Below are 23,082 nucleotides of genomic sequence, written 5' to 3'. Positions count from 1 at the left end.
AACTCTATACTGAAGTCCCTGCTGAATCATTCCTTTAAGTCAGGCACCAGGCGGGGCTATTGAAGTTCAGTAAAGTTATCTGGTTATTCAGCAAGAGCAGCAGTTAGTAAATTCTTACGCAGAAGTTGGGCCGTAGCCAAGGTGCTCCCACCTTTTCCTACTAACTAGAACCACGATTCCTAAAGCAGCACGGGCAAGAGCAAGATCCCCAAATGGAATTCAGGCATCTCTGCTTCTCGTGAGATTGAGACTGGGATGTACTTTATGACCAAATTCTTCAGCCTGTATAAATGTGAACAGAGAATGTTTGCATAATTTCTCTCACCATCTATAATTCAGCATTTTAAAAACACTGGCTAGTTACAGAAAGGGTAACATTCTTATTTCGCTACCCCTCTTAACTTCTAGCAGGGGCTGTCCACACACTGTCAGTATATTCAGAACAAACTGAATTCTGTACTTTTCAGCAGCCCATGAGCTCCGGCCCCTCAGAAGCCAAGTCTCATTCACTGCAGTGGCTTGAGAACTGGGACAGAAGTCAAGACGCCCCTGGGGCTCACATGAACACAGAAGCTGCCTTACACCAGTCACAGTTTTGTCTTCTCAAACCTTCTGCATGCCAAGCAGACACTCTAAAGCTGAGCCACAGTCCCTCAGGCCACGTCTCTGCTGGGAGCTCACTGGATATCCTCTGGCAAGCCATTTTTTTCCAACATCTGCCCTTAATCTCTAAGAGGGGATACCCGATTTACCTGTACGTGGTGACTGAAATACCTGTGGATCAATGCAGAAGGCTTTGAATGTTTTATAGACAAGCAACTGGCAAGTATTATTGACCCAGACTGGCAAGGGAATGGACCGCCCATTGTAGGGGGTTGGAATAAAACTGGAAGCCTGAGTTTATCCTCTGGGAGTGCTGGAGAGCAGAGGAACCCTAACACTAACCCAGCCGACTACAACAGGGAAAGCTGACCTGTCTTCTCTTTCTCTAGCCAGATGGGTGAGGGCATTTCCCTCAAATAACAGTCGCGTAAGCAGAGGTGGGGATCCCACCCCCAACAGGGGGCCTGGTGTCTCCACACAAGAAGAGGGCCTGTTGCCCAATTAAAGGCTGTAGGAAGAAGGTATTAGCGAATCTCTGAAGGCTCTACATGACTTACAGGGGAAGCACAAACACTGGGCTTCAAGCATATGCAGAGAGCCACTCTGCCAAAGGCCAGGATGAATGACAGCATCTCTAGGAAAGGACTACAAGGAAGAAAGGCAAGACCATCTTGAAGTTATGGGATTTTTTTTTATTTTTATGGATTTTTAAATTATTTTTTTACAGGCTATTGTTGTACCCATTGCTAAAGCTGCTGATTCTGCCATAAACTAGAACAGAAATTTCCCAGAAGTCGAGTCAGTTCCCAGTCTCATTAACTGCCTCTCTGCCTCCCCAACCAGCCAACCAACCAACCAACGGCCTTTGTATGTGCAGCAGACAGAGCCTGACACACAGCTACACGGGTCTGACCAAGGAATGAAGAAGCCAGGAGTCCACTGACCACTGGAGGTGCCCTGTACAACGTGGCTGTCCAGGAGTTTGGTCCACTGGGGCAGCACATTAACCATAGAGATCGTCATCGTTGTCTTCACTGTAAACATTCCCACCACCGCTGCCACCTGTGCCTTGGCTGGGTCCGGCACCACCCTGGTTTCCTGATGGGAATCTACAAGCAGCAGCCCAGGGAGAAGAGGCACAATTAGATATAATTAGTGAACAGCACCAGGCCCCCACCGTAAAGAACACAGAGCGAAGGATGCACCACAAGAGGTCCCAAACCAAATAAATGCCTCCCAGCCCCTCCTGGTAGGGGACAGAAAATCCCACCACCATTTCTCAGCCTCTCACAGCTCTCACTTTGAAGGGGCAAAGAAAACATGGGGGGGGGGGTGTTAAATTTGCCCCCATCCTCACCTCCAGACAAGCTTCCCACCCTTATACAAGCAAGGAGCCACAAGAGGGAGAAGAGACCTCCCTAGGTAAGTAGCTTGAAGGGGACCTGGATGGTTATGAAGGGTGCTCAGCACTGCTCAACAAAGGCGAAAAAAGAGCAGAGCGGGATCGGACAGAGAGGACGGACTGCCACTAAATCACGGCACCTGGGGGGGGGGGACTGGCGCTGGCCCCCGCCAAAGCGCATGGCCTCCACTGCCGTTCAGCCCGACCACTCAGTGCCAATCCCTCACCATCCCTCCCTGCTCCGTCCATCTTGCTGCCCACTAGAAGATCATGAGCCAGGAAGCCCTCTGCCTGTGTGCAACACCTGACAGACTGCTGGTGCTACACAAGGGGGGAAAGCAGCTGTGAAAGGGGCAGAAGGACAAGATGCCCCTGACGCTGCCCACATGTCTTGGACTCTTCCAGAAACACGTATTTATTGCAGGATAGCTGCAATTGGGACCAAAACAACCCCTTGGGAAGAGACTGTCAGGCTGCCTGCTAGGCCAACCTGCTTACCTGAAGCTGCCGAAGCCCCGGCTCTGCTGGAGGGTCTGTGCGAACATCTCGTATTTGCGGATATCGTTGTCGCTGACCGAACGCCGGGCAAAGCGCATGGCCTCCTCAAAGTGATCACGCCGGATCTCAGGGACTGGGTCCTCCTCCTCCACTTCCTAGGCCGGCAAAACCACAGCTCTTACCACAAGGTGCCAACTGCAGCCAGGTGCCACAAGACCCGATCCCCACCAGTCCAGGCTCTGCTGCAGGCAACCACCGGGGCACAAACACTCACCATGGCTGAAGGGTTGGTCTGCCTCTCTCGCTCCCGCTTTATCTCACTTTCAATTGCCTCCCGGATGGCCAGCTTGCAGGCTCGTTGGCAAATCTCTGTCAGATCAGCTCCCGAGAAGCCGTTGGTCATTTTAGCCAGGAACTCCAAATCCACATCCTGAAGAAACAAGGCAGGCTCTGCGTCACACATCCTTCTCCAGCCGACAGAAACAAGCAACTCTAGTTCCCCACGACAGCACCAAGAGACCCAGCCTTCCAATAGCTCACCAACAATCTGAAAGATCAGCCAGCCAAAAATCTGGCAGGGTGGCTGACCAACCAGGAACAACTCCAAGTAGTTACACAGTGGGTAGCGGGGGGGGGGGGGGGCAGGGCACACATTTAGGTAAGCTCCCCTCAGCAGCCTGACTGGCCTTTGGACGGTGTCAGCAGTGGGGAAGGAAACGCAGAACTGCCCCACGCGCCCAGTGGAAGGGAGCACAAGGGGGGGGGGGGAGGCCCAGGAGTTCTCCCTTTACTGCACCGCTGGAAGGCAGACGTCACCCGGTCCTGTGCTTGAAGCCAGAGCTGCATTTTGCTATAGGTACTGAAATCCTCAAGGGCGCTTAGAAGGCAGAATGGAAGTAGCTTAGCGTTGAAATGCCCAGTGGGAGGAGGGGAGGAAGGCACAGGAAATTCAGGAGGAAACCACTCTCCGCTCTCTCCCTGTTCCCCAGACAGCTTTTCAAAAGAGAAAAGTTGGCTATTTCAGAAACACGGAAACAACTACAATGAAATGTTTTCTCTTTCAGAATGCGGGTGGAATGCTCTTTAGGGGATGTGCAACTAGATCCTGCCTATCCAATACAACGCCTGGTATTTCCTGTATCAGATCGGAAATATCTGACACTGTCAAAGGCTTTCTTGGTTCTCCCCGAGACCACTACTTTTCTCCCGATAACAAAACTTGTGGTATGGTATGAGCTGAAGATCTGAAGAAGTGAGCTGTGACTCACGAAAGCCTATACCCTACCAGAAATTTTGTTAGTCTTAAAGGTCTCTTTTCTACTGATACAGACAGATTAACAGGGCTACCCATCTTGATCTGGAAATATCCAGGCTCAGGCTGAGAGGTTTTTGTTGTTCACAGCTGGTTCATGGTGCAACAGCCCTTTAAACTTTCAAGGGCCATTCTTTTCAAAGGGAAGACCAGACTGTGAACTCTGGGGGGCAGGTCGACCCCCCAATGAAAATAACAATCCATGAAAGTTCAAAGGGACAGCTAAGGGCCCTTGTGCACCCTCTGTTACTGGTGGCAAAATTACTATTTTGTATGGGAAAGGCAGGAAGGTTTAATTAAATACTGGGAATAGCATTCCAATATTTCTGGAATGACTGAAAACAATAATGCCTTTTCCAACGTTCCAAAAAAGAATTAAAAAATAATTTTGCAAGTGCCCGCCCCAACGCTCTTTATTCTCTGAAAATATATCATGAGAAGGTGTTTATGGCCAGGCAATCTATGAAGCATGATCATTTCTATATATGCATTAGACAAACAACGTCGTAAAGAGAGATCTATTGTTAAATATGATAAATTCTATTCATAATATAATATGTGTATAATGATCACACTGTCCAGTGTTCTCAATGTTACTTACTCTAAAGCTAAATATGCTGCTCGTCCTATAGCGGCTGCATGGAATTGTTTATCCTAATTAACACATTTTGTTTACTACAAAGTTTGTGTTTTCTGTTTCCAATTTTTATTTTTTCCTATTTTCAACTTTTTTGGTTGTAGAAAACCATGGTATTTATACTTTTAAATTGCATTAAATATACCAAAGAGTACAATTTTATATATTAATTTATAAATTACACAGTTTGTTGGTACAGAAATAAGTTTAGAGCTAATTAGTATTGCATATATTTACACATACACCCCATTCTATTTTTTTATGGAACAGAAAGAGCCCCCGTTTCCTTTTTTACTTCTAAGTTAGTACTAACTGGCAGCAGAGCTGTTTGTGCATGCAGAGCAAAGCAATGCATAGAAAGAGACATGTAGCATTTTAGTGACCGCCTGCATCTTAAAAATTGATAGGACTTCCTTCAGGGCTACAACAAAATTTCACTGTGGCCGAGCTTTGGCCTGCAGGCGACTGCTGACCTGGAACGTGCTTTCATCTAAACAGACACCCAGGAGAAGGGCTGGTTTCCCCCAGAAACAAGACAGATATTTGTGTCAGCACAAACTTACCTTCGCCACAGGTGATTTCCGCAGGTTGGCCTTTAGGATGGCCACACGGGACTTCTCATCAGGCAGGGGGATGTAAATCAGCTGGTCCAAGCGCCCAGGTCGCAAGATGGCAGGGTCAATGATATCCGGCCGGTTGGTGGCACCAATGATGAAGACGTTCTTCTTGGTCGACATGCCATCCATCTCTGTCAGAATCTGGTTGATGACTCTATCTGCAGCTCCACCCCCATCTCCAATGTTGCCGCCACGGGCCTTGGCAATGGAGTCCAGCTCATCAAAGAACAGCACGCAGGGAGCTGCTTGGCGGGCCTGCACAAGGGGAGGACAGCTCAATTCCTAGGACTCACAAGCAGGAAGCCTTTCCCAGAGATGCTGAACAGTCACTGGAAGTTCTGACCACATGGACAATCTCCTCTGGGGAAATCCCTGCCACAGGAGGGTTCCTTCATCACACCTGGTCCTCTAAAGGGTGCTTCCATGCAACCCTCCATCTGAGAGCTCCTGCAGGCACTTTATAATATACAGGTCCACTTGGCTAGCTTCCTACACTCACCGTACCTAAAATGAGGGCTCGTACTTGCCTTCAGGACAGCACAGTCAGAGTCCACTCTATGATGGACATGTCTAAAGGACATCAGCAGAAGGAGTTTCTGACACAGGTTTCTGACAAAAACATGCAAGGAAAGTAAGACCTGTCTCCAAGTATGAAAGAAGACTGTGGCCAGAGGTTCTGTAAGCAGGGAGGGCAGACTGGGAGGAGCACTGCTGCTAGCTGCTAACACGGGAAGCTGCACTTTTGTTTGCCCTACCTGTCTCTAGGTATCAGCACCGGGTGTGGCCAGGTGGTGCTCCAGCCCTGTGGCCTCAGATTATCGGCATGTTAGATCCAGGTCTGGCCCAAGATAGAGCCTGATTATTTTGTTTGCTTTATTTAATTTTTTTCCTATTGTATGCAATTATATTTTCTCCCTATTGTTGTAACCCACTTTAAGTCCCTTTGGGTAGAAATATCCCAGCTAAAACCCCAAGGATGATTCGGTTTCGTTTTCCCGGCCATGTCGGACGCTCCTCTCCGCAGGTCCGGGAGGAAGCGGCCAAGCAGCCTGACCGGGTGGTTGACCTGCGAGGGTTAACCCCCAGGACTCCCAGGTAGGGGGTCAGGGTCCGGAGCGCTGCGGAAAGAGCCCCCTGAAGTCGATCCAGGGGGTAAATAGCCCGTCTGCTCCTACGGAGGCTGGCAGACTTGCGCAGCACATCGCGTGCTGCCGGGCCACGGAGAACGGCAACAAGCAGATTTAAGGTGAAAAGCCTGTAAGTAAGCGGATCCCTTCTGTCATTTCAAGCGTATGCAAAGGATTGGTGGGAGTTGAAGCTTAAGAAGGCTCGGATATCTTCCCCTTCACTGAGTTTTGGAACTTAGTTGGCGGACTCCCCCCCCCCCCCACTAAGATGGCGACGAAAAAGCAGAGCCCTGCTGTGGGCAAATCGGTTTCGGCTGCGTTGCAGGGGAAGGGAGAGACTCTTGAAGAGGTGGTTAAACGGTCGGTCGTTGAAGCTATGAAGCCCTTTGTTGATAAGCTAAATGAAATCGGACAAAGGGTTGGCTCAGTTGAAAACGAAGTGAAAACCATTAAAGACGTAGCGTCTGGGGCAGAGCAGTCTGCTCGGGAAAACCCAGCACTCATGAAAGCAACAAACAAAGAAGTAAAGCTTTTGGAGAATCAATTGATAGGGTTACAAGTGGATCGTGCTCAGACAGTATTGCGTTTACAGAACGTGAAGGAAATTTAAAGGATTTGGTGTCGGAACTTTTGGCATCATTCGCAAAGGCAACTAAAGAAGAGTTAAAAAGCGATATTCTGGAAGTCCGTCGGACATCTTCAAAATATGCAACGAAGCGTCAGCTGCCTCGCGAGATTATTATTGACTTTTCATGTAAGAAGACTCGGGACACCATTTTATACAATTCAACTAATGTGAACTTGGACTTTCTTGGCAACAAGGTTAAGATATTGAAGGACGTTCCATTTTTAGCTCGGAAAAGAAGATTCAAATACAAAAGGTTTGCAGCTCTTCTGAGAAAGCGTGATATAAAATACAAATGGTTATTTCTGGAAGGCATCTGGTTTAGATATAAAGACCAAGCCTACAAGATAATATCGGAAGTACAGCTGAGGGATTTTGTGTTTAATCATCAAGAGTTCGAGCAAGAAGAAGATCCAGAATCTGAAGAGGGAAGTGGGGAGGAGGGAGTGAGCGCAGCTATTGTAGCTGTTCAAAGAGAACTGAGACCGAGACGCGGGGGGTGGGGGGGGGAGAAGACCTGATCCTGACTGTAGTTCGTATCTTATAAGATCTACCAATCTAATAGCATATTAGAAAGTTTAACTTTAAATAACTGTATTATGAAGGGAATTCAATACTTGTAGTTGTAGTCTGTGTTCTTATGTTGTTTTTTCCCTCCTCCCTTGTTTCCTTTTTCTGTTTGTAGTTTTGATGTTAGTAATTAAAATAAAAATTAAAAAAAAATAAAACCTGCCCCCAAGAGGATCATAGCATAACACAGGTTCTGTTGTTTGAACCAGTCCTCTTCTCCCACTCCCTGGCATATATTCTGCTTCCGAATGTTTCAGATGTAACTCGAGCTCCTTGCAGTCTTAATTGCCACAAGGGGGCAGCATCCACCTGTACTCGTCTAAGGCAGACTGAACAGGTCCGAAGACCAGTCTGGCAACAGGACAGCCTAAGACCCCCCAAAAGGGGGGGGATCCGCCAGCCTCTGGAGCGTGCAGAGGGCTTCCCAGCTCTAATGCCTGGATTCCCAGTTCGGCTGCTCATCCAGGCACCCTGGCCCAAAACCTTACAAAACTTATTATTAGTCATCTTGGAGATGACCCCTGTGTTATCAGGAAAAATTCTGATGGTGTGGCTGGAGTGGGCTCAGCTCATATACATACAGGGTAGTGACCCACCGGCAGCTTTATACTGGAAGTGTGCGGCAGCAGTGAAAGATGATTCATGCTGCAAAAGGAACCTTGGCGTTTACTGGCTGCCATCTTCAACTGGTCAAGCTGATCCCTCAAACCCTTTTGGCTCAAGGCCAAGAGCCTTTCTCGCCACTCATCCTGCTTGTCAGACAACTTGCTTACTACGTATGGACAATTTCAGCAGCCCTTCCTAGCTGAGCAGTGAAGCTGTAGATGGACCAGGACGACTGATTTAGAGTTGTCTTGGGTATTCCTCATCATGACTGGCGCTCTCTCAATGGCTGAAAAGGTACGCTTACACTCAACCCACCAAGAGGTAAGGTTTCACCTTGGCTCCAACACACGTGGACTGGAGGTGATTAGCCATATCCATATCTGTCAGGAACAGAGGCTTATTTGCAACAGCTTGAAGTCTTTAAACAACTGGCCACGGAAAGCTTAAACAACAGAAGTCAAACCAACTGATGAATTGGTCTACAGAAACCACGATTTGCTATGAACCACTGAACAGATTCTCCATGACCACCGGTCACAACAGAGCTGATTACCCAGGGTGGCTACCACCCCCTCTTGTGTGCTTTTGAGATTCAAAGCACGATCTCACTTACTGCCAGTGGAAACGGGGAGTGATCCACGAGAGGAAATCAGTCTGATTTAGCACTAGAATTCCTCTGTAAAGAGTCGCTCTCTAGGAAATTTAAGAGTTAGCGCGTCGAAACTTACCTTGTCGAAAATCTCACGCACGTTGGCCTCCGATTCTCCAAACCACATGGTAAGCAGCTCTGGACCCTTGATAGAAATGAAGTTGGCCTGACATTCGTTGGCAATGGCTTTGGCCAGCAGCGTCTTCCCGCAGCCAGGAGGCCCATAGAACAGCACTCCTTTGGAGGGAGTCATGCCAAACTTGAGGAATTTGTCGGGATGCTCTACTGGATACTGGAGAAAGGAGGATTTGGATTATATTTTTATGCTGCCTCACTGCTCCGAGAGAGAGATCGGCAGCTCGGACTGTAACCAACAGAGATGGGCATGGTTGTAGAGGACTGGGAGATTACTTCACAGAAAGTAATGCCTGAGGCTGCAGAGGCACAACATCTGGCCCAAGGCAAGAGCCACCCCCCCAAGTACTTTATTTCTAGTATCATACAGAACATTGTATTTCTAGTACAGTACAGAACATGTACTGAAGTTACCACTCTTACACGTTAGAGGTCCTTGTTGGACTGTGTGTTATTGTTTTACTGCTTTATTATGGTTTTATTTTATATATATAGTATTTTATGCATATGTATGTATATTTATGTATAGTATATTGTTGTAATAGTTATTATAGGATAACATAACATTCAATTTATATTATCGCCCCTCAACTTAACGCCCACTCAGATCGATTTATAAAGTATGCCATTCTTATCCCCACAACAAAACACCCTGTGAGGTGGGTGGGGCTGAGAGAGCTCTGAGAGAGCCGTGATTGAGCCAAGGTCACCCAGCTGGCTTCAAGCAGAGGAGTGGGGGAATCAAACTTGGCTCTCCAGATTAGAGTCCCGCGCTCTTAACCACTACATCAAACTGGCTCTTGTTGACATTGTGAGCTGCCCTGAGTTCGCCTGCAGGGAGGGCAAGATATAAACCCAATATACAAATATAAAATAAATAAATTCATCTCCCTTACAGCAGAAGCCAGGTTACTTCTCAGCCTTAAACTAGCCTCCATGGCAAGGGGGCCTGCAAGCAGGGCAAGATCCAATAATGAACTAGCAACTAACTCATATGACGAAATATACAAGCACATACCAAGAACACAAAAGCCATACAAAAATAATCCTGCAACAGTAAAAAGATGCCTCTACAAACGGACAAATCAACATATTGATGGCCACCGTTATGAATGAAGCGCTTCCCCCAGAACGTTTAGAAAGCCACAGCTTTTAGAAATGTAGACAAAGCTCACAGGTGTTTTTCCTGGCTAAAGGAATCAACCCAAACCTACAGGGCACATGACAAGCCATCTGAATTTGCAGGCAAAACTGGCAGGCCTTAGAACAGAACCACGGACACCAGGCATGCTCAGCTGCCAAGAGAATGCTCCAAAGCCTTTGCTCCTCTGGTGCCCAGAGTGGGGGGCAATCCTTAATCCAACCCCCTCCCTGCCAGTCCACCAAAGGGACTTGCACCTCCAAGATTACAGATCAAGCTCAGAGAGATCTGGTGACCCAGTTCGCCTGGCAGCTTCTGCCACACTCGGTCAATTTACATTTTGAAGACCCCCCCCTAGTGCTGAGGATCCCAACCTTGCTGAGCCTGGGGGCATTTTGGGAAATTCTGAGAAAGGGCAGCAGGCGCCACCTGGGGAGCACTTTAAATACACGACACCTGAGCCAAAAGTGTCTTTGTTTAAATTTATTTATAGAGGAAAATATGAACCAGAGAAATGGGGAGGAAGAGTAAGTAAAAAGGAAATGGTCATGGAGCAGGGAGGGGTCAGTGGGGGTGTGTGGGGAGGGGGTAGTTGTGAATGTCCTGCATTGTGCCGGGATTGGACTAGATGGCCCTAGAGGCCCCTTCCAACCCTACGATTCTATGAAAAAACAGAAGAAGTGAAAGTGAGCTGGAGGAGGACAAATAGGTAAAGGACGCTTGAAGAGGGAGAGAAAGAGGTCGGGAAGTGGGGGAGCAAGCAGGCACCAGGAGACCCCTGGGTGGACTCTGCGTCAGGAATCACCACATTAATGAAATGGGAGGTGCTGCGCCACAAGGTTAAATGAACACTGCGCTCAATGTTTCTTGCCACTCGCAAATCCATAAAGATTTCAGCGTAACTGACAAAGCAACGTTCACAGTACAGCTGCTGTTGCCACAGGGCTTACAAAATCACACACCACTTCTGCTTTGGGCGGGGCGGGGGGGGGGGGGGGAGACCACAATTACTCTGTTCTCGTTCAACTGACCAAATCTGGCACCATCAGCCCTCACCTGTACAAGCTCCTGGAGTTCTCGCTTGACGTCTTCTAAGCCTCCAATGTCCTGCCAGGTCACCTGTGGCACCTCCACCACAGTCTCACGTAAAGCTGAGGGGTTGCTCTGGCTCAGGGCCCACTAGTGTTTTCAAGGAGAAAGGGAGAGTGGTCATGAACGTCACAATGTGCTCGTTTTCTCAGCGCAAAGGAAGAGGCTCCATGCGTTTGGCTTACCCTGAAGTCATCCATAGTCACAGCCAGGGAATTCATCACTTCAGCATCGATGGTCTCGTCCTCCAGGTCAATGAGGTCCATCTTCTTCCGGATGGCCTGCAGAGCTGCCTCTGAGCACAGCGCAGCCAAGTCTGCGCCGACATGGCCGTGGGTCTCATTGGCCACCTGAAGCAACACAGCCGAGACATGAACAAGCAAGTGACCCAAGACTTCGTTCCTTGGGGAAAGAGGAGCCGGACTGCTAAGCCGGAAATGCACCTCCTCTTATTCATAGAATCACAGAGTTGGAAGGGGCCATACAGACCATCTAGTCCAACCCCCTGCCCAGTGCAGGATCAGCCGAAAGCATCTCTGACCAATATTCATCCAGCCTCTTCTTGAAAACTGCCAGTGAGGGGGAGCTCACCACCTCCCTAGGCAGCTGATTCCACTTTTGAACTACTCTGACCGTGAAAAAGTTTTTCCTAATATCCAGCCGGTACCTTTCTGCATGTAATTTAAGCCCATTGCTTCGGGTCCTACCGTCTGCTGCCAACTGGAACAGCTCCTTGCCCTCCTCCAAATGACAGCCTTTCAAATATTTAAAGAGAGCAGTCATGTCCCCCCTCAACCTCCTCTTCTCCAAACTAAACATTCCCAAGGCCCTCAGCTTTTCCTCGAAGGGCTCAGTCTCCAGACCCCTGATCGTCCTCGTTGCTCTCCTCTGCACCCTCTCGATTTTGTCCACATCCTTTTTGAAGTGAGGCCTCCAGAACTGCACACAATACTCCAGGTGTGGCCTGACCAAGGCAGTATAGAGAGGGGCTATGACCTCCTGCAATTTCGACGCTATGGCCCCTTTGATACAACCCAAGATTGAATTAGCCTTTTTTGCCACCGCATCACACTGACTGCTCATATTTAGTTTACAGTCCACTCTTACCCCAAGATCCCTTTCACATATACTACTGCCCAGAAGTGTATCCCCCATCCAGTATTTGTGCTTCTCATTTTTGTGGCCCAGACGTAATACTGTGCACTTCTCCTTGTTGAATTGCATCCTATTCACAGCTGCCCACTTCTTCAGAGTATTCAGGTCTTGTTGAATTTTAATTCTATCTTCTTGGGTGTTTGCTACCCCTCCCAATTTGGTATCATCAGCAAATTTAATGAGCAGCCCTTCCACTCCTTCATCCAGATCATTGATAAAAATATTGAAAAGTACCAGGCCCAAAACCGAGCCCTGCGGCACCCCACTGGACACCTCCCTCCAATCTGATGAAACGCCGTTGACCACCACTCCTTGAGTGCGGTTCTCCAACCAGTTCCCTATCCACCAAACTGTCCTATAGTCCACTCCACAGTCTTCCAGTTTGCCTATCAGAATGTCATGGGGGACCCTATCAAAAGCTTTACTGAAATCCAGATAAATCACGTCAACAGGGTTCCCCCGATCCAGTAAGCTGGTCACTCGATCAAAGAAGGAAACCAGGTTGGTCTGGCAAGATCTGTTAGGAACAAAACCATGCTGACTTCCCCGGATCACTGAGCGGTCGTTCAGATGCTTACAGATTGATCCCTTTAAAATCTGTTCTAATATCTTCCCAGCAACAGAAGTCAGACTGACTGGCCTGTCGTTTCCCGGGTCATCCTTCTTCCCTTTCTTAAAGATTGGGATAACATTCGCTCTTCTCCAATCTTTTGGCACATCCCCAGTCCTCCAGGAGGCCTTGAAGATGGACAGGGGTTCTGCAAGTTCTCTAGAAAGTTCTTTCACCACTCTTGGGTGCACCCTATCCGGCCCAGGGTATTTGTATTCATCCAGTGCAGCCAGATGCCTCTCCACAACCTCTCTGTCAATGTCAATTAGCCACTCAGGTGTCCTGCCACATTTTCTACTATCTCTAGATGTGCCTGAGTTCTTCAGGGAGAAAACAGAGGCAAAAAAGTCATTAAGCCTGTCTGCTTTTTCTCTGTCCTGCATCAGAGTTGCGCCATCTACTCCCAACAGCGGTCCAATTGCCTCTTTTACTTTGCGTTTGCATCTCACGTATCTGTAGAAGTTTTTCTTATTGTAGCGAGCCCCCCTGGCCAGACCCAGCTCGTACTGAGCTCTGGCCTCTCTGATGGCTGTTCTGCAGTACCTAGTAACCCTCATATACTCCTCTTTAGAGGTCTGTCCTTCTCTCCATTTCCTGAACATTTCCTTTTTCTCCCTTAGCTTATTCTGGAGCTCTCTGTGCATCCACATCGGTTTCTTGGAGCCCTTACCATGTTTCTGTCTTGCTGGGATAGTGAGGGCTTGAGCTTGCAAAAGCTCATGTTTGAGAAGAGCCCACCCTTCACTCGCTCCTTTCCCTTCCAGCACACTCCCCCACGGAATGACTCTCATCAAGCCTCTGAGTTCATCGAAGTTGGCCCTACGAAAATCTAACCTACGAGTCTGGCTACGAACTTCCTTGGCTCCCCACAGCAACTGGAATTCAAGGAGGACATGGTCACTTCCCCCTAAGGTCCCCACCACCTTCATCTCATCTACCAATTCTTCCCTGTTGGTTAATATTCTGCTTAGAAGAGCCTGGTATGTATTCAGCTTTAATCTATTTCATCCCCCAGGACTGCAGCTGTACCACATAGCTGTGGTTCTCACCTATCAGCAACAGGATCTGATCTCTCCCTCCCACCACAGAATTCCTTGCAGCAGGACACAGTGATGGCTCTTTCCCAGACGATGCAATCGCTAGGAGCTGTTAATCTTCTTGGGCAGTGGATGTATTCTTGTATGCACCCACAGACCCTTTTGGACAACTGGGCAAGACATTCCATATACATGTATGCCCTTAATTCCAAGGCATTTTGTCCTAGGCAGAGAATGTGGGTATCACTGTACCACTGTTTGACCCAGGTGGACAGTTCCACTCTCTGCCATCTTTGAGCAAATCTGTCTCACTGCTGGTTAGGAAAGTGTTACCCTTGACACAGGTGTTACCAGTATCAAGCTGATCCTCTCGTTTGAGGCCATTCCTTCTTGTCTTGCAACAAAGGGCCTTTTCTCAGAACGCCGTCACCCACCTGCTCTAGGTCGACATCATCAGCTAGTTTCATGTTCTTGGTGTGGATCTGCAAGATCTCCAGGCGACCAGTGGCATCAGGAATGCCAATATCCACCTCCCTGTCAAAGCGACCTGTGGGAAACCAAGGCAAAGATGGCCATAAAGATCTTTGTGGTGCAGTAATATAAACCCTACTACAAACACATGCACTTAATTATTTAGGCTATCAAAACCACTCTACAGCTTAGGAGAAACCAACACATACATGTATCAAGATTCAATCAAACAGGTTACAGGAGAATGATGTGTTATTGCCCAAACATGTGTAGGATTCATACTTCTAAAGTCTGATGAAAGTTGCTCTGACTTAGGGGTGTGCACCTGAAAAATATTCGGGTTTACCCGAAGCGAGAAAAAGCTTTGGAATAAACCCTGAAATTAAGATTTTTAAGTCGCTTCGGTATGCTCTGTAAAGATTCGGAGCATACTGAAGTGACAGGGGAGGGGGGAGGCCACCCCCACCCTTTAACTCCTACCCCCACCCTTTAACCCCATCCTCCCACCCCCACCCCAGGTCAGGCTCCAGCTGGCGTCCCCGCCACCGCCAGCCAGCAGACAGGGCTTTCCCTGCCACCGCTGTGGGTGGCACAGCTGTCCGGCAGAGAGGGCCACCACCGCCACAGGGAAGCAGGGACACAGGAGGGCCTCCTCCTCCAGCTGGTGCCAGTTAAGTGGGGGTGGGGAGGAAAGGGTGAGAATGGTAAAGTTTAAAGGGCCCTTTAAACTTAACTCCCAGGACCCTCGAAGCTTCCCAAAGCATTATGAATGCTTCAGGAAGCTTTGCTTTGGGATTTCCGAATCGGGGCCAGCAATAACGAAGGTTTCAAATCAGGCCTGATTTGGGTATTTTACCCGAATCGGATACGCAAAGTGCACACCCTACTCTTGACTCTCGAAAGCTTACACCCTGAAAATCTTGTTGGTCTCTAAGGTGTCACTATACTCAAATCCTGCTAATATTCGAATGTGATTTAATAAAAGCAGAAAATATTCTTCACCAATAATGTTCTTATTTTAAAGGCAGGTAATAACCAATGCCGAAAGGATAGCTCAAGAGCTCTTTCATTATTTTACCCTTCCTGTAAAATTTGCAATGTTCAAATATTAGCACTAAAGAAAGGCAAACAGAAAAGAATTTACATTAATTTGGGCGCCAATGTGAGTCCTTAGCCCAGTAGAATTAGTGAGTAGGGAAATATTCTCAAATGCTCCTCTCAAAATTAACTTTTAGAACATGCTGGAATATTATAATACATGATCTGATATGTTTACTACTGTTGGTTGGAGTACGTTAATCAAGTGATGTGTGTAGATCATTAAAAATTCTGAGAGGACTTCTAAAAATTTTGTGGGTAAGCCAGCAAGGAGTGAGATGGAGCATTTGACACCCACTTGGTTCTGACAACTGTAACTGTTGCTATTCTCTTCCTAAACTGGGCTTTAGTAGGCATCTCCTGTTCTAACTCATCCTGCACGTCAATGATAGTCACTCAGTGGCTTGGGAGCCTCTTTGATATGACACACTGATTTACATGTTTACGGTGGCCATTTAATAATAACAACAACAACATTCGATTTATATACCGCCCTTAAGGATGACTTAACACCCACTCAGAGCGGTTTACAAAGCATGCCATTATTATCCCCACAATAAACACCCTGTGAGGTGGGTGGGGCTGAGAGAGCTGTGACTGACCCAAGGTCCCCCAGCTGGCTTTAAGTGGAGGAGTGGGGAATCAAACCCAGCTCTCCAGATTAGAGTCCCGTGCTCTTAACCACTACACTACACCAAACTGGCTCTGTTGAAGTCCAGCATGTCATCAATGACCTGAAGCCTATCCTATTTAAAAACCAAGTTGGGATATCCTGGGTAAGATTTAAATCCAAGTTGGTATATCCTGGGTAAGATATATAATAACAACAACAACATTCAATTTATATACTGCCATTCAGGACAACTTAATGCCCACTCAGAGAAATATTTTTTTAAAATATCTACATAAATTCTAGTGTACAAGATCTGTGACACTTACTTACAGCCCACAGCTCAACTCAATCCAACCACTGTCAGTCACTTTATTTATTTTAAGTATTTTGCTTTTTCTAACAAGCACATACAGGTCTCTGCTCAAACCAGCTCAACGTATCTCTAATGACTTATTAGCCATTTGGCGTAGTGGCTAAGAGCACGGGACTCTAATGTGGAGAGCCGGGTTTGATTCTCCACTCCTCCACCTGAAGCCAGCTGGTTGACCTTGGGCCAGTCACACCTCTCTCAGCCCCACCCACCTCACAGGGTGTTTTGTTGTAGGGATAATAATGGCATACTTTGTAAACCGCTCTGAGTGGGCATTAAGTTGTCCTGAAGGGCAGTATATAAATTGAATGTTGTGTTGTTGTTGTTATTATATATCTTACCCAGGATATACCAACTTGGTTTTTAAATAGGATAGGCTTCAGGTCATTGACGACATGTTGGACTTCAACAGATTAACATGGCTACCCCTGGTGGTCACGAGGTTGGGTTGTAAATCAGCACTCTGCTGGTTCAAATTCCATTGCTGCCCTGAGTTCAATAGGAGGCCATGGGTAAGCCACTCCTTTCAGCCTTAGCTTCCCAGCTGTATTGTGGGAATAATACACTGACTTTGTTCACTGCTCTAAGTGGGGCATTAATCTGTCTAGAACGTAAAATATGCCATCAAGAATCAAAACTGTCCTTCTACAGAGCCTTCGGGGAGTCGAGGAGGAAATTAACAAACCCTCTGAGGAGCAGCATCTGCCAGCTCTGTCTTTTTAAACTATACTTCCCAGAAACGCTGCGTCTCCCTACACTTGAGTGCCCTTGTTTAAGATGTCTCGTGTAGAGAGAGAGACTGACTCTCAGAAGCGAAGTGTTGTTGGTCTCTATGGTGCCACGGGGCTCAAACTCTGCTCTTCTGCTGCTGACCAACATGGCTACCCACCTAAACTATCTTCAGAAGAATGTGTTGGTTTGTGTCTTCACATACAAATCCCAAACGCATGGCATACGTCAATTAGGCGACATCTGTAAACAATCTTTCAAACTGGCTGCCAACTGTCAAATCATGGTTAATGGCTGGGGAGCACTCAATGCATTCCATAACCCTCCCATCATCCCTTCCTTGCTGTGGGCCACAAGTTCTTGGACAAGAGGTTGCCATCTACCTGCATGCTTCGGGTCTTAGAGCACATCTGGATGACCAAGTTACTAACAAATGCTGCAAGACAGCTGAAGATCAGCCCAGCTCACATGTGTAGCTGACATCTACTATCTTGCAGCTCCCCCGAGGAAGCCAAATTACCAAATCGCCGTAGCGCTGGATCAATGCTGTTCGGTCTGTTAGTGGCAGCCATTACAATCACATGTGCTCGCTGTTTCAGGCCATCCATCAGCGTCAATAACTGAGACACAATACGCCGTTCTACCTCACCGTGTGTCTATGGAGAGAATAGCCAATGGTGTAAAGCAAGGGCAAAAGACACAAGGCAAACCTGGGCAAGATCCCCAGGAGAACACAAGTAGTAATCTTAAAAATCCAGAAGTGAAAGAAAGTGAAGACCAAGGAGTCATTTCCAGTCAGACACGCAATCTGGTGCTGGACTGCAGTTCACAACAGAACAGACGCACAAGTCAGGCTGGGGCAAGATGCTGGTAATACCATGTTGATACACAACGTCCTTCCTTGCTCCAAAGAGTCATTTCTTACTACAGTCGTCCAGCAACAGGCCTCTGCTGAAGGAGCTGGCTGTAGCAGGTGCCAGCAGGGGAGCAACAGACTAGGATTAGGGGAGGACAATGTGCTGTCCAACTGCAACTACCTCATGGCAATTCCAACCATGGGAATGTTCAAGGAAAGGGATATGGAGAGGTGTGTAGCAACCCCGTCTTCCTTGGTGGTCTCCCATCCAAGTACTGACCATGGCTGACCCTGCTTAACTCCCAAGCCCTGCCAAGCTCAGGCCACACTGGGCTATTCAGGCTTTAGGAAGCCCAGCTTGAAATCCCTACTTGGCCATAAAAGCTCACTGGGCAATCTTGGCCAGACATTCTCTCCGCCCAGTCTTTCCTCCCAGGGTTGCGGGACAGCCATGGCTCAGCAGCAGAGCTTTTATTTAGTATGCAGAGGTTCCCAGGCACAATCCCTCAGGCAATGGGGTCAGAGTATTGACCCTGCTAGACCAATGGTTTGCCTCTACAGAAGGCAGCACCGTGTGGCAGGATAAAATGGGAGCACCGACACCACCCCGAGTTCCTTGGAAGAAGGGTGGGATAAACATACAATAGACAGAGACGATTAGGCAAACACTTCCTGGGAGTCTGAAACCTTATCAACATAGTTTACTGGAGGAATCACCCAGATATTTTAAGGACTGGGGGAAAAAAAAACCCTTTTCTGCTACAATCTGAGCTGCTTCAACAAAGACTAAAAAAACCCAGATTAAACTAACATGTAAATCAATACTAGCCCAAGTATCTCATTCCTGAGTGCTGCACAGCACGCCCACAGCGGCAGCCCATCAGTAATCCATGGGCTGGAAGAACGCTCACCTTCTCTCTCTTTGGGGCAATGGCATCCAACTCATCAATGAAGATGATGGCGGGCGCGTTCTTCTCAGCTTCTTCGAAGGCCTTCCGCAGATTGCTCTCAGACTCACCTGCCAGCTTGCTCATGATCTCGGGACCTATGGGAAACCAGGCCACGTTGAGGAGAGAAGAGGTCGGTAACCAACAAAACAAGAGCGCGCGTTCCCCTTTTCTAGGAAGTTTAAGCAGCACTGCTAAGGAAGAATTCCCAAAGCCTCACCGACACAACCGTGCCAGCCGGCCAACTCCTCTACGTGCTGCGCATCTCCTTGGGTCCGCATGCCCTTAGCCTCAAAACTTTTAACTGAATTTCTGCAGACTGGCTACACCAGTTTACAATTTAACTACGGAAGGGCATGTCCTGATTTAACACTGTCCGTCCCCTGGCCATCTTGGACGGTCTGCAGTGCACAGATCAGACTGTCCTCTCCGAGCCCCTTACAAGAACTGGGCTTCCCAGGCACGGCACAGCTTTTCACGAGCAAGCAAAGGCCCCACAGAAGGGCAACGAGGCTTCCCTGAGGAGGCAGGGCAGAGACAAGGAAACATCCGTGAACTGCAGGTTGCAAGACTGAAAGGCTAATGCAGGATCTCTGACCAATCCCTAGCCCAGGGTTTCACTGCAGGGCGATCATGCGAGATCCTGCAGAACGGCCTCTGTAAACAATGCCCAAGAAGGGGGAAATGAGACCCGGGTCCCCAGCGGGGAAAGCAATGCAGCAGGGCTGCTCCTCCGTCGTTCCTGAACAATTTTTTACACGCAGAAAGGAAGGACGCTTTCTATTGCAAGCTTCTTAGGGAGAAACTGCAAATTATTCTGTTACGCTAAACACTGCACAGAATGACATGCCAGAAACTTACAGTCAGGCTTTACCCCTCCCAATTAAAAAGGGACAAACAAACTGTGAGGTGCAGCTTTAGCAAAAATAGTCTTCCTCACTGAGAAAAGATCTTTTGAACAGTTGCCTAACAAGCATCTTCTCACAAGCAAATGATAAACGGATTTGTCAGTCAAAGACCATCTCCTGTGTTGTCTTTTGCTAATCTGAGCCAGGCATGCAGGTCAAACGCTCCACAGAAAACTTCCACATGGCACTCACCATTGATCAGGAAGAAGAACGCTCCGGTCTCATTAGCCACTGCTCGAGCAATCAGGGTCTTCCCTGTACCTGGCGGACCGTACAGGAGGATTCCACGGGGAGGCTGAAGAAGCACAAATTGTTTGGGATCTAGTTTAGGTTAAGCATCAGCACCGATGTCCAGGCAGACAGTATCTGCTGGCATCTGTGAAGACTACGGAACACGTGCACTAGTGTTTGCATGAGAACCGTTTGCCTCATTTGGGCATGCGTTCCACCCCCGCGGAACACAAGCCTAGCTCTGGGCGGGTCTAGAAAACAGAGTTCTCCCCTCTCACAGATGAGATGCCTACCTTCACACCAATGGCCTTAAAGAGAGCAGGGTGCCTGAGGGGAAGCTCCACCATCTCTTTAATCTGAGCCAGCTGTTTGCGACAGCCACCAATGTCATCATAGCCCACTTCATTCAGGGACTCCTCTTCATCCTGGTAGGGAACAGAGAACAAGGGCACCAATGATCTAGAAACCAAAGCCAGAGATCCACAAGGCCGGATGCATTTCAGAAGCGAAGAGTCGGAAGCTTTCAAGGCACAGCACAGCACAGGACTCTGAAGCTCCAGGGTTCGGCTGCCAGCCTGGATGATCCTGCCGTTCCTCAGCCTGCCTTCCTCCCGACCATTTCCCTCCCATTCAAAACTGACAAGGGCCTGCTTTCAAAAGAGAGGTGGGGCCACTGGCTCTCAGCAGCACAACAGTCATCTGCCACAGCTGGCCACATCACACCAACGAATTTTAGGACCGGATCTTTTCACTCTGCAGCCCTGCCTACTTCTTTCTTCAAGGAAAGACATGTCAAAGCTAAACAGACACAGTGCTGCAGGCAGAGAACACAGCTTGGCCAGGCCATGTTGCTGATAGCTGGAGGTTCCACCTTTCTGCTCAGAGAGCCCTTCCCTCAGCGGAGAGTGCTTCTGACCTTTAAGTTCCTGCCACCCTGAAGAACATTCTCCTGTCCCACATCTTCTTATGGCTGTCCCCAAAAGAGGCAGAGAAGGTCGGCCTGCTCCACTCACCTCTCGCTTGATAGGTTCTCCCTCACAATGAATCACAGTGTCTGGAGCTACGATGCAGTAAGGGCTGGGGTCTGTCTCCACCACTTTGAACTCCACGGCACGCATCCCTCCACGCACCAGGAAGATGTCCCCTAAAATCAGCAGCACGTCAACGAGGGAGGAGACAAACCACCTAACTGCTAAAGAGGAGCTCTCTAGCAATACACAGTAATCTCGCGAACACAGCAGATTTCAGGACTGACTGGGTAATGGCTATGGCTTCCTAAGGTGCCCCAAAGTACATGAATTATGGCGCATCACACAGCCAGCAACACAGGCAGCCCTGGAAATTCCCCAAAGGCACAGGAACTGCAGATGCTGCAATGACAACTGAAAAGATGGTAATGCCATGAAGGAGGAGCCAGAGAAAAAAACCCTGAGATTTGCTACTTTAGTTACAGCTGTGACTATGCCTCTCCCCAAAATACAGGGAGACACTAAAGGGAACATGCCGACCAAACGTGCCGCAGAGGAGGAAAGTTCCCGCTTTGATTTGGATTTTATTTTTTTTAAAAACATTTTGATCCTGCTTTCCAACCTGAGGTTAAGTTTCCAACATCAACTAAACTGGGAAAAGCTGGAAGGTGAGTTTACTCATCACTTTAGATAGGACCAAATGAACAAACACGAGGAGAGAGTCGCACTAAGGAAGCCCTGCCCTACTCTCACAGGCAGAGGACCGGGTGGGGGGGGGGTCTCTTTCAGCAATAAAGCACCTTCCTCCACTGACGGGCAGCCAGTCTGGTGTGGCGGTCAAGAGCGGCAGGGCTCTAACCTGGAGAGCCAACTTTGATTCCCCCACTCCTCCGCTTGAAGCCAATTGGGTGACCTTGGGCTAGTCACAGCTCTCTCAGAGCTCTCTCAGCCCCACCCACCTCACAGGGTGTTTTGTTGTGGGGATAATAGGAACATACTTTGTAAACCGCTCTGAGTGGGCATTAAGTTGCCCTGAAGGGCAGTATATAAATTGGTTGTTGTTGTTTGTTGTTGTTATTGTTATTTCAATAAGCGCGTCAAAGCCATAGAGTGCTGTGTGTGGCACATTTCTTTTTGAAAACCTGTTTACCTGCCCCAAGTCTGCAGGGGTCAAGAGGGTCTGGGTTCCTTGCCATCCCCAGCTTTGAAGACCGGGGGGGGGGGGATGAGGGCTTCTGAGGTTGCAGCACGTCTGCCTAATTCCCCCAAAGCCTCTGCTGAAGATCACCATGAACTCAAATTAAAACACTGAGGAAGGACAAACTCCTCCACAGCGTCAGTGCAGGTAAAAGACAGCAGGCCTGAAAAGTAGCTGAACCCTTGGGGTGAACCACCCCCCTCCTTGGCAACAGGAAAGAGCCGGAGTCCACGAGCACCTACAAGACTAACAAAATTTGTGGCAGGGGAGGAGCTTCCGTGAGCCACAGCTCCCTTCAGCTACAGACAGACTAACACGGCTACCCGTCTTGAGCTACCTCCTTACCAAAGCTCTGATGGTGACTTAAAGGTACAAGGAGGAAGAGAGGCTTCTAAATGAGGTAATAATTAACAGGTGGGGACTTCAACAACACTCACATTGACTGGGCAAATGCATGCTCCCATAACAAAAGGAAGAAATTGGCAGACATGGTAAATGAGTATGCCCAAACTTTGGTAAAAAATATGAAATACAGAAGGGATTTTTTTAAACGAAGGAATTTGAGGAGTACGCTGCTAGAAATATTAAGACAAACAAGAACCTCTTTAAATACATCAGAAGTAGAATGGCAACGAGGAATGCTGCTGGACCACAGGGTTACTTAAGAGGGATAAGAGGAGACTGCAAACAATGTGAACAAACTCTTGGCATTCGTTTTCACTACAGAAGACATGGGGCAGACCCCCGTCCCTGAAGCCAGTCCTTCAGGGAGCGTGTACGAACTGCAAAGAACTGAGTTAAACAGATTTCTAAATCACCAGGCCCTGAGGATATATGTCCAAGAGTTTTTAAAGACCTCAAAAAGGAAATTTCTGCTCTT

At 48.1% G+C, this 23,082-nt stretch overlaps 1 protein-coding gene across 1 annotated transcript in view; it reads right to left on the bottom strand.

Moving 5' to 3' along the window:
- Positions 1–1,274: 1,274 nt before the first annotated feature.
- The window catches only part of VCP (valosin containing protein), a 30,740-nt gene continuing 8,932 nt past the window's right edge, over positions 1,275–23,082 (bottom strand). The window contains exons 5-17 of the mRNA XM_054986515.1: positions 21,050–21,180; positions 20,330–20,461; positions 19,998–20,100; positions 18,862–18,995; positions 17,615–17,750; positions 14,248–14,360; positions 11,197–11,361; positions 10,979–11,101; positions 8,726–8,938; positions 5,016–5,324; positions 2,778–2,933; positions 2,504–2,658; positions 1,275–1,712 (exon numbers count right to left, since the gene is read on the bottom strand). Coding sequence (XP_054842490.1) covers positions 1,607–1,712; positions 2,504–2,658; positions 2,778–2,933; positions 5,016–5,324; positions 8,726–8,938; positions 10,979–11,101; positions 11,197–11,361; positions 14,248–14,360; positions 17,615–17,750; positions 18,862–18,995; positions 19,998–20,100; positions 20,330–20,461; positions 21,050–21,180 — 1,976 coding nt within the window. The 3' untranslated portion in view covers positions 1,275–1,606. The remainder of the gene's footprint in view (positions 1,713–2,503; positions 2,659–2,777; positions 2,934–5,015; positions 5,325–8,725; positions 8,939–10,978; positions 11,102–11,196; positions 11,362–14,247; positions 14,361–17,614; positions 17,751–18,861; positions 18,996–19,997; positions 20,101–20,329; positions 20,462–21,049; positions 21,181–23,082) is intronic.

This window comes from Eublepharis macularius, chromosome 8, assembly GCF_028583425.1.
Source record: "Eublepharis macularius isolate TG4126 chromosome 8, MPM_Emac_v1.0, whole genome shotgun sequence".
NCBI classification, from domain to species: domain Eukaryota; kingdom Metazoa; phylum Chordata; class Lepidosauria; order Squamata; family Eublepharidae; genus Eublepharis; species Eublepharis macularius.
Note: the sequence above shows the minus strand (reverse complement) of the source record. Positions and strands in the feature narration are given on the sequence as shown.